The following is a 17704-nucleotide window of genomic DNA, read 5'->3' on the forward strand; positions in this document are numbered from 1 at the left end:
TATTATCTGCATTTCAATTATCTGCCTTCGTGATTGACTGCCAAATTTTTCAGCAACAAAACCTTACACGAGACACCAAAATTACATGATGTTTCTCTAATTTGTATCGTACTTGGCTTTATTTTTCACAATAGGGGATTGATGTACCATCAATGATCCCTGTAATTTTTTTTCAACGCCCCTTAAAAATTGTATACGTTTCAATGAGATCACCTCGCATTCTTCTAAACTCTAGGGAATAGAGGCCCATTCTACTCAATCTCTCCTCATAGGACAATCCCCCCACCCGGAGAATCAGCCTCGTAAACATTTGTTGCTCTCCCTCTAAGGTAAGTATATCCTTCCTTAGGTAAGGAGATCAGAACTGTACACAGTACTCCAGGTGTGGCCTCACCAATGCCCTGTATAATTGCAGTGAAACTTCTTTACTCTTATACTCCAATCTTTTGTAATAAAGGCTAACATACCACTTGCTTTCCTAATTGCTTGCTGTACCTGCATGTTAACTTTCTGTGAATCACGTGCAAGGACGCCCAGGTGCCTTTGAATACCAACATTTCTCAGTCTCTGACTTGTAAAAAATATTCTGCTTTTCTAGCTTTCCTACCAAAATGGATAATTTCACATTTCTCCACGTTATATTCCATCTACCTGGGATGGAATAAGTTTAAGGAGTCAATATAAGCGCCAGCTTGACTCAGTTGTAGCACTCTGATCTCTGGAGTCAGAGGCTGGAATTTTGCCTACCTCGGCGGGTCCGGTGTGGGCAGTGTCCGCAGCGGGTCGCAGCCCTGCTGCTGAAAACAAACTTACGTTAATAGGGCCTGTTAAGCCCACCTAGCACGTTACCTGGCACAATTAAATGGTGCAGGTCTGGCGACATCATTCATGACGCGTTTTCAGCCGTGATCTTTAAAGGGACCGTGGCCACGATAAATTTGACATTTAATCTAACAGTGCTGCAAACACTGACAATCACTGCACAGAGGTGCAGGGCTGCACCCAGATTCTCCAATGACTCTTTCCATATGCTTACAGAGGGCATCAGAGCACGCAGGGTAGTCCTCTTCCCTTCCCGTGGGCGGAAGAGACTTCCCCAGGAGACCAAAACAGCCTGGTTGCTGATTGCAGAGGAGGTCACAAGCAGGGATGTGATCAGGAGGACCTGGGTGCAGTGCCACAAACGTTTCAATGATCTCATTAGATCAGGAAGCGTTAGTACAACGTCACACTCAATTTCATCCTGCTGTGCCTCTCATCACATCCCTATCACTCTGCCTTCCCTACCCTACTCCTGCACATCCTTACACCAACTTATCTTGCACCTCCACCCATCCCTCTATCTACATTATCACATCCCCATCTCATAGAAACATAGAAGATAGGCGCAGGAGTAGGCCATTCAGCCCCTCGAGCCCGCTCCGCCATTTAATGAGATCATGACTGATCATCCAAATTCAGTACCCTGTCCTTGTTTTCTCCCCATATCCCTTTAGCCTCAAGAAATATATCCAACTCCTTCTTGAATATATTTAATGAATTGGCCTCAATTGCCCTGTGTGGCAGAGAATTCCACAGGTTCACCACTCTCTGGGTGAAGAAATTCCTCATCTCAGTCCTAAATGGCTTACCCCTTATCCTTAGACTGTGACCCCTGGTTCTGGACTCCCCCGCCATCGGTAACATCCTTCCTGCATCTAGTCTGTTTAGTCCTGTTAGAATTTTAAAGTTTCAATGAGATCCTCTCTCATTCTTCTAAACTCCAGCGAATATAAGCCTAATCGACCCAATCTCTCCTCATACGTCATTCCTGCCATCCCAGGTATCAGTCTGGTGAATCTTCACTACACTCTCTCCATGGCAAGTACATCCTTCCTCAGATAAGGCGACTAAAACTGCACACAATACTCAAGGTGTGGTCTCACCAAGGCCCTAAACAACTGCAGCAAGACATCCTTGCTCCTATACTCAAATCCTCTCGTTATGAAGGCCAACATACCATTTGCCTTCTTAACCGCCTGCTGCACCTGCAGTGACTGGTGCACAAGGACACCCAGGTCTCGTTGCACTTCCCCTTTTCCCAATCTATTGCCATTCAGATAATAATCTGTCTTCCTGTTTTTGCCACTGAGATGGATAACCTCGCATTTATCCACATTAGCCATGCATCTGCCCAATCACCCAACCTGTCCAAATCGTACTGGAGTTTCTCTGCATCCTCCTCACAGCACATAGTCTCACCCAGCTTTGTGTCGTCTGCAAACTTGGAGATATTACATCTAGTTCCCTCGTCTAGATCATTTATATATATTGTGAATAGCTGGGGTCCTAGCACCGATCCCTGCGGCACCCCACTATTCACTGCCTGCCACTCGGAAAAAGACCCATTCATTCCAACCCTTTGCTTTCTGTCTGCCAACCAGTTTTCTATCCAAGACAGTACCGTACCCCCAATCCCATGTGCTTTAACTTTACATGCTAATCTCTTATGCGGGACATTATCGAAAGGCTTCTGGAAGTCCAAATACACCACATCCACTGGTTCTCCCTTATCTATTCTACCAGTTACATCCTCAAAACATTCCAGTAGATTAGTCAAGCATGATTTACCTTTTGTAAATCCATGTTGACTTTGTCCGATCCTGTCACTGTTTCCCAAGTGCCCTGCTATTACATGTTTTATAATGGACTCTAGCATTTTCCCCACTACCGATGTCAGGCTTGCCAGTCTATAATTCTCCGTTTTCTCTCTACCACCCTTTTTAAATAGTGAGGTTACATTAGCTATTCTCCAATCCATGGGAGCTGTTCCAGAGTCTATCGAATTTTGGAAGATGACCAGCAATGCATCTACTATTTCTAGGGCCACTTCCTTAAGTACCCTAGGATGTAGATTATCAGGCCCTAGGGATTTATCGGCCTTCAATCCCGTCAACTTCCCTAACACCATTTCCCTACAAATGCTGATTTCATTCAATTCCTCCCTCTCATTAGACCCTATGTTCCCCGACATCTCTGGGAGATTATTTGTGTCCTTCTTTGTGAAGACAGAACCAAAGTATGTATTTAATTGGTCCGCCATTTCTTTGTTCCCCATTATAAATTCCCCTGATTCTGACTGCAAGGGACCTATGCTTGACTTCACCAATCTTTTTCTCTTCACATATCTATAGAAGCTTTTACAGTCAGTTTTTATGTTCCCTGCAAGCTTACTCTCATAATCAATTTTCCCCCTCTTAATTAATCCCTTTGCTGAATCCTAAACTGCTCCCAATCCTCAGGTTTGCTGCTTTTTCTGGCCAAATTATATGTCCTCTCCTTGGATCTTATGCTATCCCTAATTTCCCTTCTTAGCCACAGTTGAGTCACCTTTTTTGTTTTATTTTTATGCCAAACAGGGATGAACAAATTCTGTAGTTCATCCATGCGATCTTTAAATGTTTGCCATTGCCTATCCACTGTCAACCCTTTAAGTAATGTTCCCCAATCCATCCTAGCCAACTCGTGCCTCATACCATCGTATATTCCTTTATTTAAATTTAGGACACTAGCCTCTGAGTCAAGTACTTCACTCTCCAATTTAATGAAGAATTCTATCATATTATGATCACTCCTCCCCAAGGGGCCTCGCACAACAAGATTGCTAATTAATCCTTTCTCATTACATAATGCCCAGTCTAAGATGGCCTGATCTCTAGTTGGTTCCTTGACATATTGGTCCAGGAAACCATCCCATATACACTCTAGGAATTCCTCCTCCACAGTATTGTTACTAATTTGGTTAGCCCAATCTATATGTAGATTAAAGTCACCCATGATAACTGCTGTGCCCTTATTGCACGTGTCTCTAATTTCCTGTTTAATGCCATCCCCAACCTCAGCATTACTGTTTGGGGGTCTGTATACAACTCGTACTAACGTTTTCTGCCCCATGGTATTTCTCAGCTCTGCCCATACAGATTCCACATCATCAGAGCTAATATCCTTCTTTACTATTGTGTTAATCTCCTCTTTAACCAGCATTGCTACCCCACCTCCTTTTCCTTTTTTTCTGTCCTTCCTGAATATTGAATACCCCTGGATGTTGAATTCCCAGTCTTGGTCACCCTGGAGCCATGTCTCCGTAATCCCAATTATATCATATCTGTTTATGTCTATTTGCACAGCTAATTCATCCACCTTATTACGAATGCTCCTCGTATTAAGACACAAAGCCTTCAGGCTTGATTTTTTAACATTCTTAGTCCTTTTAGAATTCTTATTTACTGTGGACTTGTTTGATTTACACCCTTGATTTCTCTGCCTTCCACTTTTGCTTTTCTCCTTCCTGTCTTGTTTCTATCCTTGCTTCCCTCTCCTCTGTCTCCCTGCACAGGTTCCCAACCCCCTGCCATTTTAGTTTAAACCCTCCCCAACAGCACTAGCAAACCCTCACATTCACCCTCATCCTAGTGCAATCATACCAACTAACACCACACAAGGGTAGCCACTTGGGTGTTTTATGCAATGTTCATGTAAAGTTTCTGTTAATGTGCTGTCAAACATAAAAATCTTTATTTTCAACACTTGGGACAGATTTGTGTGCACCTTTGGAAGTGGCTTAGTGAGTTGCAGTGAATGGTGAGACATAACAGTACCCCCTGCAATGGTGATGAGTGTGAAAGGAATGGCTTGGTCATTGTAGGGATGCTTTATGGTGTTGGTGTGGGGTGCTGCCAACCTGGCGCATCATATGCCAGCCAGGGTGTAGTGTAAAGTGAAGTAAATCTGGCCATGATGAGGTCATCCCTGACGTCCCTGGCAGCAATGTGGTCGGGTGCTGATGCCCTCTGTCCTGTGCAGCATCAGGTGATTACGGAGAAGGTTGGTGCTGCTGGTGTGCCTGGTGCTGCTGGTGTTGGGGCTGATCGTGGTCCGATTCTGAGGACCAAGGTGAGACAGTATAAACGACACCCATGTTGATGGAATAGATGGTAGGTGAAGTACAGATGACAGAAGCATTCTGTCAATAGTGAGAGAGTTCCTCCAAGGAGGTGAGACTAGATGGAGACTTTGCTGGAAAGACTTGCAGCCTTCAGAATCTGTGCTGGAAATGGACTGAGCAACAGCTTCTGCCTGAGGAAAGTGATCGTCTGTCAGGTGGGGGCTTTTGCTGCACATTTGATACTGTCAAGTAATCAGCTGGAGCAATGGCCACTGAACTCCTGCCTCAGCTTGACAGATGTGATTCCCGAGCAGCGTGGTTCCCGTGGCCATGCAGGGAAATTTAAAAAGTAAGTTAAAAAAGCCTGTTATGGGTCTGATAACTAGCTGCTAATCATCTCAATTGGGTCACCCGCCACTGCTGGTCAGGTCGGCTCCACGACAGACGCGCCTGGGGGAAAGGCATGTGGGAGCGGGATGACAACGGGTTCCCAACCCGCCGTCAAAAGTAACAACTTTCCCACCCGACCCGCCACTGATCGCGCCCACTACCACCCCGGAAAATTCCGGCCGAAGGTCGTGGGTTCAAGCCTCACTCTCGGACTAGAGCACATAATCTAGGCTGACCCTTCAGTATTAAGTGTGTATTGCATCATTGAAGGTGTCCTCTTTTGGATGAGATACTAAACTGAGGCCCGGTCTGCCTTTGTTGCCTCTAAACTTGACTATTCCAACCCTCTCCTGGTCAGACTCCCACCCTCCATAAACTTGAGCTCTGCTGCCTGTGTCCTAACTCGCACCAAGTCCCATTCACCCATCACCGCTGTGCTCGCTGAACTACATTGGCTCCTATTCCGGCAAAGTCTTGATTTTAAAATTCTCATCCTTGTTTTCAAATTCCTCCGTGGCCTCGCCCCGCCCAATCTCTGTAACTTCCTCCAGCCCCACAACTCTCCGAGATCTCTGCACTCTTCCAATTCTGACCTCTTGCGCATCCCCAATTTTAATCATTCCACCATTGGCGGCCTTGCCTTCAGCTGCCAGGCCCCAAGCTCTGGAATTCCCTCCCTAAACCTCTCCATCTCTTCTCCTTTAAGACACTCCTTAAAACCTATCTCTATGACCAAGCTATTGATAAACCTGTCCTAAAATCTCTGTCTGTGACTCAGTGTCAAACTTTGTCTGATAATCACTCCTATGAAGAGCCATGGGTTGTTTTACTACGTTAAAGGCGCTATATAAAGGCAAGCTGTCGTTGTCTGAGCGGGTGTTAACGATCCCATGGCACTGTTCGAAGAAGAGCAGGAGAGTATTCCCTGTACCGTGACCAACATTTATCCCCCAACCAACACTACCAACAGAAGATTAATTGGTTATTTAATCACATTGCTCTTTGCTGTGCATAAATTGTCTACAGTGTTCACCTACTTTGGGACGTCTCGATGATGTGAAAGATGTTATACAAATGCAAGTATGGTCTTTCTAATGGGGCCCGACCTCTTCTCTTTTCATGCCTGGTATGTGTATTGGCCATGGGTCAGTTGGTATCACTCTCACCTCTCAGTCAGAAGGCAGCCGATCAAGTCCCAGGCCAGGGCATCGAGCACAAAATCCGGGCTGACACTCGCAGTGCAGCACCAAGGGAGTGCTCTGCACTGCAGGAGGTGCCATCCCTCGGATGAGACGTTAAGCCGAGGTCCTGTCTGCCCCACCAGGTTTCCCCGGTGTCCTGGACCAACATTTATCCCTTATCCAATGTCACAAACGTCGAGTCATTATCACACTGCTGTTTGTGGGAGCCTGCTGTGCACAAATTGGCTTCTGTGTTTCCCTACATTACAACAGTGACTACACTTCATAAGAACATAAGAAACAGGAGTAGGCCATTTGGCCCCTTGAGCCTGCTCCCCCATTCAATAAGATCATGGCTGATCTTCTACCTCAACTCCACTTTCCTGCACAAATTCCACAGAATCACCACTCTCTGAGTGAAGAAATTTCTCCTCATCTCAGTCCTAAATAGCCGACCCCTTATTCTGACACTGTGACCCCTGGTTCTAGACTCCCCAGCAAGGGGAAACATCCTACCTGCATCTACCCTGTCAAGCCCTGTAAGAATTTTGTATGTTTCAATGAGACCACCTCTCATTCTTCTAAACTCTAGAGAATATAGGCCTAGTCCACTCAATCTCCCCATCCCAGCAACCAGTCTGGTGAACCTTCGTTGCACTCCCTCTATGGCAAGTATATCCTTCCTTAGGTAAAGAGACCAAAACTGTACACAGTACTCCAGGTGTGGTCTCACCAGGGTCCTATATAATTGCAGTAAGACGTCTTTACTCTTGTACTCAAATCCTGTTGTAATAAAGGCCAACATACCATTTGCTTTCCTAATTGCTTGCTGTACCTGCTTGTTAACTTTCAGTGATTCGTGCACAAGGACACCCTGGTCCCTCTGAAAACTAACATTTCCCACTCGCTCACCATTTAAAAAATACTCTGCTTTTCTATTGTTCCTACCAAAGTGGATAACTTCACATTTCTCCGCATTATATTCCAATTGCCATGTTCTTGCCCACTCACTTAACCTGTCTATAGCCCCTTGAATATCTTTGCATCCTCCTCACAACTTACATTCCCACCGAGCTTTGTATCATCAGCAAACTTGGACATATTACATTTGGTCCCCTCATCTAAATCATTGATATAGATTGTGAATAGCTGAGGCCCAAGCACTGATCCTTGCGGTACCCCACTAGTTACAACCTGCTAACCCAAAACTGACTGATTTATTCCTACTCTCTTTTTTCTGTCTATTAAACAGTCCTCAATCCATGCTAGTGTATTACCCCCAACCTCTTGGGTGGCACCTTATCGAATGCCTTCTGAAAATCAAAATACACCACATCCACTGGTTCCTCCTTATCTATTCTGCTAGTTACAACCTCAAAAAACTCTTAACAGATTCGTCAAACATGATTTCCCTTTCATAAATCAGTGTTGACTCTGCCCAACCCTATTATTATTTTCTAAGTGCCCTATTACCATGTCCTTAATAATAGATTCTAGCATTTTCCCTACTACTGATGTCAGGCTAACCGGTCTGTAGTTCCCCGTTTTCTCTCTCCCTCCTTTTTTTAAATAGTGGGATTACATTTGCTACCTTCCAATCCGCGGGAACCGTTCTAGAATCTATGGAATTTTGGAAGATGACAACCAATCCATCCACTATCTCTATAGGATCCCTAGGATGTAGGCCATCAGATCATGGGGATTTATCAGCTTTCAGTCCCATTAATTTCTCCAGTACTTTTTTTTTACTATTTCTAATTTCTTTCAGTTCCTCATGCTCACTAGACCCTTGGTTCTCCACTATTTCCAGGAGATTTTTTGCATCTTCTTCCGTGAAGACAGACACAAAGGGCTGGATTTTCATTGAGCAGGCGTGTAGGAGGCGGGACTACAACTTTCGGGGTTGTAGTCCCGTCTCCATCGAGTTGTGGCCAACCCACGCGATTTTCACTTGATTGACCTTGTTGAGCCCGCCAATTAAGGGCCACCCGGCAACAGGTGACGTCACAGATTGTCATTTCATCTGTCAAGAAATTTTGACAGATGAAATATCAGTGTTTGACAACACTGACAATCTGTACTCTAAGTTAATTCCTTCCTCTCAGGATGATTTAGAGATCTCTCCGGAACAGAAAGCTGAATGCTGCAGATTTTGACAGATCGTGGCCATTCTGCTTTCTGTGCCGGTGAGATGAGGGACTCCCGAGACCTGAAGGAAGGAAGGCTGTAAAGGTAAGTACATGTAAGTAAAACACTTTACACACACCAAATACACTTACCTCTGCACTCATGCACCCATCACTCACCTGAACACCGGACATCTTGACCCCTTCATCCCGATGGCCCGCCTCGCTAACTTGGCGTGGTTTGGAGCTATCAGGAATCCCATACTTCACCAATAAAAATAGGGATTAGGCTAAAAACTGCCTGTTAACAGGCAGGTAATTTGCAGTAATCCCCTTCCTGCCTCGGGGAGGCGGGTCCCAGCGCGGGTCAGGTACCCGCCTCCTTTGAAACTGGCACGGAGGCAGGTTGGGTTTGTGCCCCCCGATTTCAAGATTTTAACCCCCCACACGTCTCCAATCCTGCCTCCACGGCTCAATGAAAATCCTGCCCAAAGTATTTGTTTAATTTCTCTGCCATTTCCTTAATCCCCATTATAATTTCTACTGTCTCAGCCTGTAAGGGCCCACGTTTACTTTCGCTAATCTTTTCTTTTTTTACATACCTATAGAAGCTTTTACAGTCTGTTTTTATGTCTCCTGCTAGTTTATTCTCATGTTCTATTTTCCCTTTCTTTATCAATTTCTTGGTCCCCCTTTGCTGAATTCTAAAATCCTCCCAATCCTCAGGCTTACTACTCTTTTTGGCAATATTATAAGCCTCTTCCTTTAATCTAATACCATCTTTAATTTTTCATGTTAGCCACGGTTGGACCATTTTTCCCGTGAACACTGACAGCATAAATGTCAAAAGTTGTCCTTTTAAGGAAACCTGCAGATGACACATCATCAAATGACGTCACCAAACCCGCTTCCTCTAAATGGCCAGGAAACGTGCTGGGCAGGCTTAACAAGCCCAATCTCGGGAAATTCATTTTAGAGGCTAGGATGGAGACAACAGCGGGGTCGGGACCAGCCACTGACATCGTCTGCCATGGACTCACGAGGTACGTAAAATCCAGCCCGTTAACTCTGTTTTTCTCTCTACAGATGCTGCCTGAACTGTTGAGTATTTCCAGCATTTTCTGTTTTTATTTATTGATCACCTATCTGCCCATCCTGCTAGTCTATGTATAACACTCCTGCTGTCTTTCGTAGTCATCAGAATTTGTCATACTTCCCACTTTGGTGTCATTTATAAATTTGCCCATTTGACCCATCCAGACCAGTCCTCCATAACAACAACAACTTGCATTTATATAGCACCTTTAACGTAGTAAAAACATCACAAAACGCTTCACAGGAGCGTTACTGAACAAAAATTGACACCAAGCCACATAAGGAGATATTAGGACAGATGACCAAAGTGGTTGGTTTTAAGGAACATCTTAAAAGGAGGAGATAGAGGTAGAGAGGCGGAGAGGTTTAGGGAGGGAATTCCAGAGCTTAGGGCCTAGGCAGCTGGAGGCACGGCCACCAATGGTGGAGCGATTAAAATCGTGATGTGCAAGAGGCCAGAATTGGAGGAACGCAGAGATCTGGGAGGGTTGTGGGGCTGATAATCAGAAGAGTTCAAAGTAAATGAAAAAAAGTACAATTTTTTTTCAAATGCCCCTTTGATTTTTCTCCTAGGTGTTGCTCACAGCAGTGTCCAGAGGATTGGTCATTAATTCCTGGAGACTCCAGGACATTCCTGGAGACTCCAGGACATTCCTGGAGGGATGGCAGCCCAACCTACTACCCTCCTGCTTCCCCATATTTCTCAATCCTTAAGAAATACCTTTTTAATCTCTTCACATTCTCCACGTAGGAGACACGGCATAAAAAGAATAACTTCACACGGTTTTATGTTTAAAACAATTGTTTGTGAAATGCGATCCAAAAGGATTTTAGGCTCGTTCAGTCGTTCAATGTCTTTAAAGTCAACATTTTCAATGGCTTCCTGCAGACCAGTGTAACCTGCAAACATAGCACATAATAGAACATTAACATTACAAATTTTAAACACTCTAGAGCCAATTAGGGTTGCCAACTCTGGTTGGGTGTGTTCCTGGAGGTTTCATCACATGACCTCCTGCCTCCAACCGCCTCACCCAGTTACACAGCATTTTTCCCCCAGCTCCAATATTTTAATAACTACATTAAAGGCGCTATATAAATGCAAGTTGTTCTTGTTGCCACACAGTAAATAAAAGAGTGACGAGGTGCTCTGCTGCTAGTCCTCTGGGAATGCATCAGTCATAAGGATGCTCCTGAAAGACTGTGTGACCCATCTGCCAATGTGTTTTTTTTTAAACCTGTGGTTGCCTTCCCCGAACACTCAATTAGCTCAGGGATCAAGCCCGGGATCTTCTACATAAGAAATAGGAGCAGGAGTAGACTATTCGGCCCCTTGAGCCTGCTCCACCATTCAATAAGATCATGGCTGATCTTCTACCTCAACTCCACTTTCCCGATATTCCTTGATTCCCTTAGTGCCCAAAAATCTATCAATTGCAGTCTTGAATATACTCAATGACTGAGCATCCACAGCCCTCTTGGGTAGAGAATGCCAAAGATTCCCAACCCTCTGAGTGAAGAAATTTCTCCTCATCTCAGTCTTAAATGGCCGACCCCTTATCCTGATCCATATTGGCTTAGTATCTTTACAGATGATGTATTTATCCACCAAAAGAGGCAACATTTAAGAAACAAAACTTTACAAGAAAAGAATGAATCCCCAAATATTTTCTACTTTTCATTTAAATTCTCGATCACTTCCTCCCAACAGGTTCATCTCTTTCTCTCCATCCCACCACCATCCCCCTGACACCACAAGCTGCAGAGGTCCAAATAATGTGAAATGCTCCTTCTTGTCTCCCCTGCTGATAAGAGAACCTTGCCCACTAAATGTTGCAACGTTGGTCAAGAATGGAATTCAGACTCTCCGTTCTTTGATTAATAATTCAGTACACTGCTTGCCTTGAATACTGAGGCACTGAAAAAGTAATAACTAGAAAAGCTAATGGCGCATTCACCATGAATCTTACTTTAAAAATGACCTTTGCTTATAACAAAGCAGTATGAAATATATAATTGTGGCTTCCATGAAGCATTGGTTCACTCACCTGTTGCTCTTAATTCATCTAAAAATGCCCGATACCATCCTTTTTCTTCCAGTTCAAGCAGACACTTGAGAAAGCGCTCTGCAGAACGTATGGAAGAGGTTTCTTCCATTGATAAAATCATTTCAGTATCAACTGGGGAGAGAGAACATTGCAAGTCTTTAACAAAATTGAAGAAAGAAGTGAACAGTGAGGAAGATAGGGATAGATTTCAAGAGGCCACAGACAGGCTGGTGGAATGGGCGGACATGTGGCAGATGAAATTTAATGCAGAAAAGTGCGAAGTGATATATTTTGGTAGGAAGAACGAGGAGAGGCAATATAAACTAAAGGGTACAATTCTAAAGGGGGTGCAGGAACAGAGAGACCTGGGGGTATATGTGCACAAATCGTTGAAGGTGGCAGGGCAGGTTGAGAAAGTGGTTAAATAGCATATGGGATCCTGGGCTTCATAAATAGAGGCAGAGAGTACAAAAGCAAGTAAGTTATGATGAACCTTTATAAAACACTGGTCTGACCTCAACTGGAGTATTGTATCCAATTCTGGGCACCGCACTTTAGGAAGGAAGTGAAGGCCTTAGAGAGGGTGCAGGAAAGATTTACAAGACTGGTTCCATGGATGAGGGACTTCAGTTACGTGGATAGACTGGAGAAACTGGGGTTGTTCTCCTTAGAGCAGAGAAGACTGAAAGGAGATTTGATAGAGGTGTTCAAAATCATGAAGGGTCTAGACAGAGTAGATAGATAGAAACTGTTCCCATTGGCGGAAGGGTCGAGGACCAGAGGACACAGATTTAAGGTGACTGGCAGAGAACCAAAGGTGACGTGAGGAAAAACTTTTTTATGCAGCGAGTGGTTATGATCTGGAATGCACTGCCTGAAAGGGTGGTGGAGGCAGACTCAATCACGGCTTTCAAAAGGGAATTAGATAATTACCTGAAGGAAAAAAATTTGCAGGGCTATGAGGGAAAGGGCGAGGGAGTGGGACTAGCTGAAGTGCTTTTGCAGAGAGCCGGCACGGGCTCGACGGGCTGAATGGCCTCCTACTGTGCTGCAACCATTCTATGATTCTAAAGTAAATTGCCAATGTGAGTGCCAAGCATAAAGCAAGATGAAACGTACAGACCAGCAAGAAAAAAGGCTGATGTATAGGGGTTGCCAACTCTGGTTGGGACGTATTCCTGGAGATTTCATCACATGACCTCCCACCTCCAACTGCCCCACCCCCACATACTACCGACATTGGTCACCCGACACGTCCATCCTTCGGTGCACCGCCCTCCAACACCAAACGGAAAGTGAATAGACTCTTCATTTCCTGATTGGATGATTCTTGGCCGTCAGTCAAACAGTATCCCCACCCCCCCATGCAATATTTTTGTAACTAGTAAATAAAAAAGCATTGAAAGAAATTTTAATAAAAACACAATGGCCTCGAAATTCGGTGGAGCCCCAAATGGGGCGCCAAGCTTGCCTGGGCGCCGGAATTACTGCTGCGAACGGAGCAGTTGCGCCCGCTGGAAATTCAGTTGGAGCGCCCCAAGAGGGACGCGGGGCGCTGCTCGAGGCGCCCCGCGTCCCTCTTGGGGCGCTGAAACTGAATATTGCAGCGCAACGTGCTGCACCGCCACACACTGCGGCACGGCGCACTGCGGTACTGCAGGCCCTCCTCCCCTTCTTAAGGGGGAGGGGCCTGCACCAGCACGATGACCGATCGCGAATGCTGGCAAAAGAGCCCGGCACCGAGGAGAAGTGCCGGGCTCTCGGGACACAGCCGGCACTGCCCGGGGGGGGGGCGGGGGGGGGGATCAGGAGGCCGGGGATGGAGGTGCTGGCAGGCGGCCACCGAAAAAATGGCCGCCCCGCACCTCCACCTTAATTTGCGCCACTACCGCCACAGGTAGGCCCCGTGAACCGGGCGTGATTTGCGATCGGCATTACAGAGGCGGGCGCGACCAAATATCGTGATCGGGGCGGTAGCGGGGCGCTGCGCACACCGATGACGTCATCGGTGGTGGCGCAGCGCAACAGGCTAACGCCGCCATTAGCGCCCCGCTAAATATCGCGGGAGGCACGGCCAGTGGCGCTAAAGCCACTGAGTGCCCTCTTTAGGCGCTAACTGGTGGCGCAGCCCACCGAATTTCTCGGCCAATTTTTTTCATGCCCCTACAATTTTTCTCCATGGTTGCTCACAGCAGTGTCCTGGAGGTTAATCTTTAATTCCTGGAGACTCCAAGGCAATCGTAGAAACTCCAGGGTAATCCTGGAGGTTTGGTGGCAACCCTACTGGTGCGGGAGGGAAGGATTGGCATTAGAGCCAGTTGTGGAACTTGGGAAGGTTACATTGAAGGGAACGCTTTCACCTGTACTGAACACCAGTGCCCTTGTGGGGAGGTACAATCGACCAATGGGGGCGGGGCAGTGAATTTAAATGAATTTGGCGGGGGGAGGTGGGTGTAAAAAAGGATTAAAACTAGAGAGGGGAAAGCAAGATGAATAAACCTGTTGGAATAGCAGGAGGTTTAAATAGAGAAAATATCAGAAGACAGGCAAAGAAAAAGACTTTCAGCTAGAGAGATAAAAACAATGTTGTAGAAAGGACAAGGAATATATTTTTTTTTTAATGTGATAACCAGGAAAATGAATAAGGGTTGATGTTCCAAAAAATTATAATCTGGACTGAGTGTTATGTATGTGAATGGGCAAAGCTTTGAAAATAAAACTGGAGGGTTAGAAGTAATAATTATGGAGGGATATGACAGTCGCTACAAGAGAAACATAGCTTAAGTTTCAACAGGACTGGGAATTTTATATTCCTGGTCATGACATTTTCAGGAGAGACGTGTGTCGGGCAAAAATTGGGGGTGGGGCTGCAGTGGTAGTTTGTATCCCAGCACTAGAACATAAGGACATCCTGGGGGCAAGGTGTGGTGATGAGGGGGTGTTGAATTAAGAGAGAATCTGTGTGAATAGAAGAAATCGGAAATTAAATGGTACAATTCTCAATGTACATTGGCAGGCCAACAAACAGTGGAGATGAGAGAGAGGTGGAGATTTTCAGAATGTTCAGAGAGATATGCAAGAACAGGGCAACAATGTTGGGTGATTTTATGAAACAATTGTTAGAGATAAAGGAATTGGTTGTTAGTAAAAATAAAATGGGAGAACTCAAGGTAGTGTGCCACTGGCATGTACCTTAGTCTTTTGAAAAATGTCAGAGAGGAGATAGAAGTAGTTCTCGCCCTAGTTTTTCAATCCTCCTTAGATAATGCAAATTCTGCCAAGGGACTGGAAAGTAGCCAATGTTGCTCAAGGAGGGAGGGAGGGATAAACTAGGTAACTATCAACCAATCACTTATGGGTAATTTTTTGGAATCGATCATTCAGGACAAAATTAGTGAGCATTTAGAAATGTAATGGGTAAATGGCAGACAGCACAGATCTGTTACTGACCCCAAATTATAGGTCCATGTCCAGATACAAATTGGATAAATGTAATTTTTTTTTGTTGAAAAAGTGACTGATTGGATAAATGAAAAGAATGTAGTAGATCTGGCGCACGTGGATTTTCAGGTGTTCGATACGGTGTCTCATGAGACGCTGGTTAGAAAAATTCACGTGTATGGCATAAAAGATGTAGCAGCAAAGTTAGCAAGTTGGTTGCTGGACGAGAACTAAAGAGTTAGGACGAATGGCGCTCCTTATATCGGAGAAGGGGTCAGTGCCAAGTCTACTTTTGTTCTCTGTAGATGATTTGGACTTGCTCATAGGGAGCATAATTTCAAAATTTGTTAACATCAAAGTAGGAGATTTGGCAAACAGAGAGAACTACAAAAGACATCAGGAAACACACAGGATAATAAAATTGATGGGGGGGGGGTGCAGATAGCAGAACAGGGGGGGGGGAAAGAGGTGGAAGATGTAATTTAATGCGGATAAGTGTTAAGTAATGGATTTTGAGAGGGAAAAAAAACAAGGAGTGGGGAATGTACATTTAATGAAAAGACATTGAAGGGTGCAAATGAACAGAAAGACACAGGGCTCAAATACGTAAACAAAAGCAAAGTACTGCTGGAAATCGGAATTAAAAACAGAAAATGCTGGAAATACTCAGCAGGTCAGGCAGCATCTGTGGAGAGAGAAACAGTTAAATGTTTCAGGTCGATGACCTTTCGTCAGAACTAGAAGAAGTTAGGATATTTAACAGATTTTAAACAAGTACAGAGGCAGGGAAAAAGGGCGAGTGGGGTAGAAAAAAGAACAAAGGGAATGGTCTGTGATAGGGTGGAGGGCAGGACACCTTTCTATCCGTTTTTCCCCGCCCCCCACCCAAGTTTAAATGATAGCTGTTTTTCTGTACGTGAAGATTGAAGAAAAAAATTTCAAGTTAGTTAACTAATTTTCCTACAATTGGATAATCTACACGAATATAACATCGCAAGTCTGGAGATGAGATAGCTGATTTATTATATACAGTAAAAAAGAAAGTGCTGGAAATACTCAGCAGGTCTCGCAGCATCTGTAGAGAAACAGAGTTAACGTTTCAGGTCAGTGACTTTCATCAGAACTTGAATCGTTGGCCGAGATTTTCCGGGGGGGGGGGGGGGGCGCGCGTCAGTGGGCGCGATCGGTGGTGGGTCGGGGTGGGGAAAGTATTTTTTCCCCCCAGCGGGTTGGAACCCCGCTGTGAACCCGCCACCACGTGCTTTTCCCAATGTCGGGTCTGTCAGCACTGAGCAGAACCGACACACAGCGGCGGGGGACCCAATTCAGGTAATTATGACCTTGTTTAGAGATCATTAAGAATATATTTGAGCTCAACTTTTTATTTTGCATGCTCGCCCACGGGGTCCACGCTGATCGTGGACCACGTCTGTCAAGCTGAGGCGGGAATTCAGTAGCCATTGAATCAGCTGTTCAACTGACAGCTTCAAATGTACAGTAAAAGCTCCCACCTTACAGAGCTCTCTTCCCTCAGTCACAAGCTCTTCCTCACTGAATTTCCACAACAGATTCACCATGCTGCAAGTCTTTACACAAGTCTCCATCCAGTCTGACCTCATTACCTCTCCCACTATTGACACATCTCTACTTCACCTGCCATCTATTCCATCAGCACGAGTGCCCTTTATACTCTCTCACCTTGGTCCTCAGAATCCCACCAGGCACACCAGCAGCAACACCATCAACCTTCTCCGCAATCACCTGATGCTGCACAGGACACAAGGCATCAGCACCCAATCACATTGCTGCCCGGGAGGCCAGGGATGGCCTCACCATGGCCAGATTTACTTCACTTGACGTTGTATACCCTGGCTGCCACATGATACACCAGGTTGGCATCACCTCACACCAACACCATAAAGCATCCCTACAATGTCCAAGCCATTCCTTTCACACTCATCTCCATTGCGGGGGGTAACGTTATGTCTCACCATTCACTGCGACTCACTAAGCCACTTCCAAAGGTGCACACAAATCTGCCCAAGAACGCAAAGTGTTGAAAATAAAGGTTTCAATGTTTGACAGCACATTGACAGAAACTTTATATGAACATTGCATAAAACACCCAAGTGCCTACCCTTGTGTGTTGTTAGTTGGTATGATTGCACTAGGATGAGGGTGAGTGTGAGGGGTGGCTCGTGAGATGGGGATGTGATAATGTAGATAGAGAGGGATGGGTGGAGGTGCAAGGTAAGTTGGTCTGAGAAGGGTGTGCAAGAGTAGAGAAGGCAGAATGATGGGAATGTGATGAGAGGCACAGCAGGATGAGGTTGAGTTTGGCTTTGTACTAACGTTTCGTGATCTACTGAGATCATCGAAACGTTTGTGGCACTGCACCCTGGTCCTCCTGACTACATCCCTGCTTGTGCCCTCCTGTGCAATGTGCAACCAGGCAGTGTTGATCTCCTGGGGAGGTCTCTTCCGCCCATTGGAAATGAA

The 17704-nt window shown here is 45.3% G+C and overlaps 1 protein-coding gene across 2 annotated transcripts in view; it reads right to left on the bottom strand.

The window, feature by feature from the left end:
* rigi (RNA sensor RIG-I) overlaps window positions 1–17704 on the bottom strand; it is a 148745-nt gene that overhangs the window by 55564 nt on the left and 75477 nt on the right. For both annotated transcript variants that reach the window (XM_085992729.1, XM_085992739.1), the window contains exons 3-4: window positions 11765–11896; window positions 10438–10616 (exon numbers count right to left, since the gene is read on the bottom strand). In XM_085992729.1, coding sequence (XP_085848855.1) covers window positions 10438–10616; window positions 11765–11896 — 311 coding nt within the window. The remainder of the gene's footprint in view (window positions 1–10437; window positions 10617–11764; window positions 11897–17704) is intronic.

Source organism: Somniosus microcephalus, chromosome 1 (genome assembly GCF_052327205.1).
Source record: "Somniosus microcephalus isolate GS21.2 chromosome 1, FLI_Smic_1.0, whole genome shotgun sequence".
NCBI classification, from domain to species: domain Eukaryota; kingdom Metazoa; phylum Chordata; class Chondrichthyes; order Squaliformes; family Somniosidae; genus Somniosus; species Somniosus microcephalus.